A 5888-nucleotide genomic window follows, 5' to 3' on the forward strand; every position below is an offset into this window, starting at 1 on the left:
TATAACTTAGTATATATTTCAGTACGATATTAATATTTTTGATATTTTATTTTTAAATACCGAATACTATATATAATACTATTTTTTTTTAAACTGAAACCAAATAACAAAATATCGAATATCAAAATTTTCGGTTTATAATTCATTATTTACACGATCCAACAATAAAGACTGAAAAAAATGCATTTTTGCACCACCTTCCACCTGCCCAAGATACGGTAATCGCACAAGATTTCACACCAGGAAAAAGGTATCTCAGCTGACATCACCTGTATCTTTTGGGTGGATTTTCTGGGTCCAACAACGTACACACCCACCCACCCTGCTCCCTCCTCCTTCCAAAATAGACGACCCCCACTTCCCTTTTTTCCTTTATAATCCTCGAAACTTTTCTTCACTATAATATTAATATTTATAGTAAGTGTAGCTATATGTATTTTTCTTCAACCTCCCAAGAATCATTATCTTCATCAGCCAATACAATATTAAGTAGCCAACCCCCATGTTCTAGATTTGTAAAAAGATTACAAATCTGATTTCTTTTATATTATTTTTCCTTTTTTTTTTTATAGGATTTGCCCATTGCTTGCCTTATAAGTTATAATTCAAAATCAGTTTAGAAATTTGGAAAGATCTGGTCAGATCTTGCTTTGTGAGTTGTGAAGATTTTGTTGCGTTTTTTACTTCTTTACAAAGCCAAAAACTTTCCTCTTCTTCCCAACTCATCATCATTTTAAAGTAAGGCAAAAAAACAAGAACCCCATCAAAAAAAGAAGCCAACTTTTTTTCTTCTCATATTTCAAAGATCTGTTCTTTTTTCCTCTATAATTTGGAAAAATTGGAGCAATGGGAATGGCAGCTGCAGAGTCTCAGTTTCATGTTTTAGCTGTTGATGATAGCATAATAGACAGGAAACTCATTGAAAGGCTATTAAAAACTTCATCTTGTCAAGGTACTTTCTTCATTTCAAGGGTATTTAATTTGTGGTTTATTTTGTTTTGGTACTGATTTTTGTGTTTTGTTTATGCAGTTACAACTGTTGATTCTGGAAGTAAAGCTTTAGAATTTTTGGGTTTACAAGAAGATGACAAAAATCACTCAACTCAGCCTTGTGTCTCTCTTGACAATCATCAGGAAGCTGAAATCAATCTTATTATCACAGATTACTGTATGCCTGGGATGACAGGCTATGATTTGCTCAAAAAAATTAAGGTATTTTTTTCTTGCAAATTACTCATTTTTACTTATCCATTTTTTTACTTTGGGCACTCTTTTTAAGAAAAAATAGATAAAGTATTTATTTTACAGTTTTACCCATAATAAATAAAGTATTTTAAAAAATTTTGGGAAATGATTTGACGAATTAATAGTTAATAATAAGTGTAAAAACGAAAAATATAAATTCTTTCTCTTAATTTGCTAAAATAGAAGTAAAAGTGATAATATATTTTTAAACTTAGAATAGTTTAGAACATAATTTTCCATATCTAAGTTGTATGTAGCATTGTAAAAATTTAATCTTTTTTGTTTCCAAGGGGCTCTCTCCCACATATATAGGGTCTTTATTAGAACACAATTTTCTCCATCAAGTTGTTTGTGACATTGTGAAAATTTAATCCTTTTGTCTCTAAGGTGCTCTTTTCTCACATGGGATTTTTATGTTACCTTTCAAACTTTTGGATGAGTTGGAATTTTGACCAACTAAGGTGCCTTGGTTTCTGAATTAGCTACCCTTTTTAGGACCCTATTTTAACTTTGTATTTAGATCTTGTATTTAATTTTGGTAATTTACAGTTTACCTTTTTTCTATGACAGGAATCTTCATCTCTAAGAAACATACCTGTGGTCATTATGTCATCTGAAAATGTTCCTTCAAGAATCAATAGGTAAGAAATGAGTAGATTTTAATTTGGAGTATAAAATGAATCATCTTTATGTTATGGAAAGTAATTTTTATTTTTGTATTAATTTACAGATGTTTAGAAGAAGGGGCAGAAGAATTTTTCTTGAAACCAGTGAGATTATCAGATGTTAATAAACTTAAACCTCATATGATGAAAACCAGAAGTAAAAGCCAGCAACAAGAAGCTGAGAAAATTGTGACAGAAGAAAAACAAGAATTAATAGAAATTGCATCAGAAGAAGTACCACAGCCACAAACAGAATCAAATACAGAACACAATCAACAGCAGAAATCACAAGCCAATAATAATAACAAGAGAAAGGCCATAGAAGAAAATCTATCACTAGACAGAACAAGACCAAGATACAGTGGTGGCCTTACCGCTGTCTGATCTTATGATGCATATATAATTTTACTTTTCCTCCACAAATATACCAAGTAATTCTGATATCAATTTTTAGGTTACTTCTTTTTTTTGGCTTTGTTATAACGTTCTTTAATTACAAACTTACATAGCTTGAATACGAGATTAAGCGAAATGTTTCACATTTCACATGGAAAAATATTTTAGCCAATTTTGTTTTGCTAATCTAAGAGGGGCTAGAACATATTGTCTCTTAGCTTGCTTCTTGTAAATAGACAAATATATAACATACAAGTGTTTTTTCATTGAACATATTAATTTTCAGTTGGCGAAATTGGTTTTGTCAAGTATTTGTTTGTTTGTTTTTCAATTCCAAGTATATACACGAGTCATATCAAAAACAACTTTCAAATATCAATTGCTAACTAACAAGAGTTCGTACTAACTTTGACGAATGGAACATTAATTGAGTACTAAAGTTTCAGGCCCATCCTTGGTTTACTTTGTTCAGAGTGCTTAACTTCCTCAAAGCTTCTTCTTTAAAGGAAAGATATGGGTAACTTTTCAAAGATGTAATTGATATGTTGAATAAGTTTTGCTTTGTATGGTTGAAAGCATTTTTTGCCTTTTCTTATAATGTGTTATAACTTTGATGTCCGAGTGAAATGGAATTGAGAATTTTCTTATAAGCATTCTTCAAAGTGTTGTCGGTTTAATTATAAAATAAGCCATTTTTTCCCTTTTCTGAAATTGGAAATAGAGGAGAGGATTATAAGGAGGAATAATCGAACATTCACCATCAAGATGAAAGTTTAGACAACTTAAAAAACCGAGCTATTAAGATTGTTTACCCTCAAAATCGAATAATAATTAGATTTGTACATGGTTTTAAGAATACGTGATCTAACTTGATACAAAATGATAAATCAGATTAAAATTGAAATAAACAATAAGAAAGTAAATGCAAACCACACAGGTTGAATAGTCTTAGCCTTAAAAGGTTAGCCGCCCTCGAGCCAAAAATACTTTTATCGATATCATAACAGCATGACAAGAGAATAATAAGAACAAAAAATAATAATATATTGCTTGAAATGCGAGTTACAGTGTGTTTCACAAGTAATCAGACCCCTTTTATATAGTAGGGGAGTCTTACTTTAGGTACAATTCTATAAAAGGTAAAAATCTCCTGGTTTGCTGATTTGTCGGTTCCTTATTGATACGTGCCGAGATTCCTGCTGTGATATCCAATCGGTTACAGATATTCGACATTCCGTTATTTCAGTCTTCTATTGGTTATCCCAACAATGTCTCTCCAAGATCGTTCGAGGATAAGGTCGACATCGGACTCACCGCTAGTCAAAGACAGGCATATCGACCTCGGGTCCTAGATGGGTGGGACTCGAGGTCGATCTTCATTCCTTAGTTGCCACGTTCCAAACCTAACCTACCAAGTCATAGGCGAACTCGATTACGATCGTATACAAAGATTTTTCGCTCTAATAAAAGACACTTGTGTGAGAATGATAACTATCTAAATTAAAAGACACATGAATGAAAAGACCATAGACCCTGTTATTAGTGAGCAATTTTCTCTACGCGTCATAGTGTTTTCCACTATCTTTGACCATTCAAACCTCAAAGTATTGGAATGCACCTACTTTTTTAAGATTTTATCTCTTGCACAACAAAGACAAACTTAGCTCTACATTGTTGGTTTGTTAAGTATTGTTTGTTTGTTCTTTTAGATTTCTTCCGAGTTTTTACTCGATCGGAGAATATCAAAGTCCTCACTGTTTTGATATCGAGGTACGTGTTGCAAAGTCCTAAGTTATACGTTTTGAACTGATGTAACGTCACATGCAACTTGTCCAAGTATTTTTGCATTTGTTCTTCTCTAACCTCGAATGTTCCATTAACTTGGTTTATCACAAGGAGGGATTCGCACTTGGTTTCGATCACTTCTGCCCCAAGCTTTTGGCTAGTTCAAGGTCTGCAATAATGGCCTCATATTTGGCCTCGTTGTTAGTCAATTTCACAGTCTTAATAGATTGTCTAACTACGTTGCATGCCGGTGGCTTCAATACGATGCTAAGTCTGAACCCTTTTACGTTTGAGGCGTCGTCCGTAAAGAAGGTCCAGATTCCCCAAGAGGTCCCTGAGTTAATTAATAACTCTCTTTCAACCTCGGGTATTAGGGCCGGCGTAAAGTCGACTACAAAGTCTGTCAAGATTTGAGACTTAATGGCAGTTTGGGGTCGGTATTCAATATCGTACCCATTTATTTTCACGGCCCATTTAGCTAACCGGCCCGAGAGCTCAGGCTTATGCATAACGTTCTTCAACTGGTAAGTAGTTACGACACATATGGGGTGACACTGGAAGTACGGTTTTAGCTTCCTAGAGGCGCTTAGCAAAGCGAGCGCCAGTTTTTCTAGGTGAGGGTACCTAGTTTCGGCCTTACCTAGGGTCCTGCTAATATAGTAAATTGGAATTGCATACCTTGCTCTTCCAGGACCAGGACTCCAATTACCGCTATCTCCGAAAGTGCCAAGTACAAGTATAGTTGTTCGTCTGCCTTCTGTGTATGAAGCAGCGGTGGGCTCGATAAGTACCGTTTGAGTTCCTCCAAAACTCGTTGACATTCCGGGGACAATGAAAAGTTCTTCTTCTTCTTTAATAGTGCGAAGAATCGGTGGCTCTTATCGGACGACCTCGAAATGAATCATCCCAGGGCGGTTATGCGTCCGGTTAGTTTTTACACGGCCTTCATGTTGTCCACGACCATGATATCTTCGATGGCTTTGATTTTGTCGGGGTTAATCTCGATTTTCTGGTTGGATACCATGAATTCGAGGAATTTACCCGACCCAACTCCAAACACATATTTTTCCGGGTTCATCTTCATATTTTATTGCTTCAGTATGCTAACGGTTTCCTGCAAATGTTTTAAATGGTCCTCTGCTCGCAGGAACTTAACCAACATGTCGTCAATGTAAACTTCCATTGATTTTCCTATTTGTTCCTCGAACATCCGTTTTACTAGGCGTTGATAAGTGGCACCAGCATTTTTTAATCCGAATGGCATCACATTATAGAAATATGTGCCATACTTTGTGATGAAGGAGGTTTTTTCCTAATCACCCGGGCCCATCCGTATTTGGTTGTACCCTGAATAGGTTTCAAGAAAATTGAGGATCTCGTGGCCGGTTGTGGCATCGATCATGTGAACGATGTTGGGCAGAGGAAAAAGAGTCCTTGGGATACGCCTTGTTCAAATCCTTATAGTCTACACACATTCTTAATTTGTTCCCTTTTTAGGGACTACCACTATATTTTCTAACCAATCCAGGTATTTAACTTCCCGAATGGACCCTATTTTAAGGAGTTTAGATACCTCGTTCTTGAAGAAAGCATGTTTGACCTCGGACTGGGGCCTCTTCTTCTATTTGACCGGATGGAATTTCGGGTCCAGGCTTAGCTTGTGAGTGGTTATCTACGGTGGGATCCCTGTCATATCAAGATGGGACCAAGCGAAACAATCTTCATTAGTTATAAGAAATTGAATGCATTTTTTACTGAGCTCGGAGCTTAACCCCGTGCCCAGGTATACCTTTTGAT

General features: G+C 35.4%; 1 protein-coding gene across 1 annotated transcript; it reads left to right on the forward strand.

The window, feature by feature from the left end:
- Nucleotides 1–411: 411 nt before the first annotated feature.
- Nucleotides 412–2577, forward strand: LOC104091296 (two-component response regulator ARR9-like). The gene is made up of 4 exons (XM_009596609.4): nucleotides 412–952; nucleotides 1031–1212; nucleotides 1816–1886; nucleotides 1976–2577. The coding sequence occupies exons 1-4, from the start codon at nucleotides 847–849 to the stop codon at nucleotides 2292–2294; spliced, it is 678 nt and encodes a 225-aa protein (XP_009594904.1). The 5' UTR covers nucleotides 412–846; the 3' UTR covers nucleotides 2295–2577.
- The last annotated feature ends 3311 nt before the right edge of the window (nucleotides 2578–5888 follow it).

The sequence above is a fragment of the Nicotiana tomentosiformis genome, chromosome 12, assembly GCF_000390325.3.
Source record: "Nicotiana tomentosiformis chromosome 12, ASM39032v3, whole genome shotgun sequence".
Lineage (NCBI taxonomy): Eukaryota > Viridiplantae > Streptophyta > Magnoliopsida > Solanales > Solanaceae > Nicotiana > Nicotiana tomentosiformis.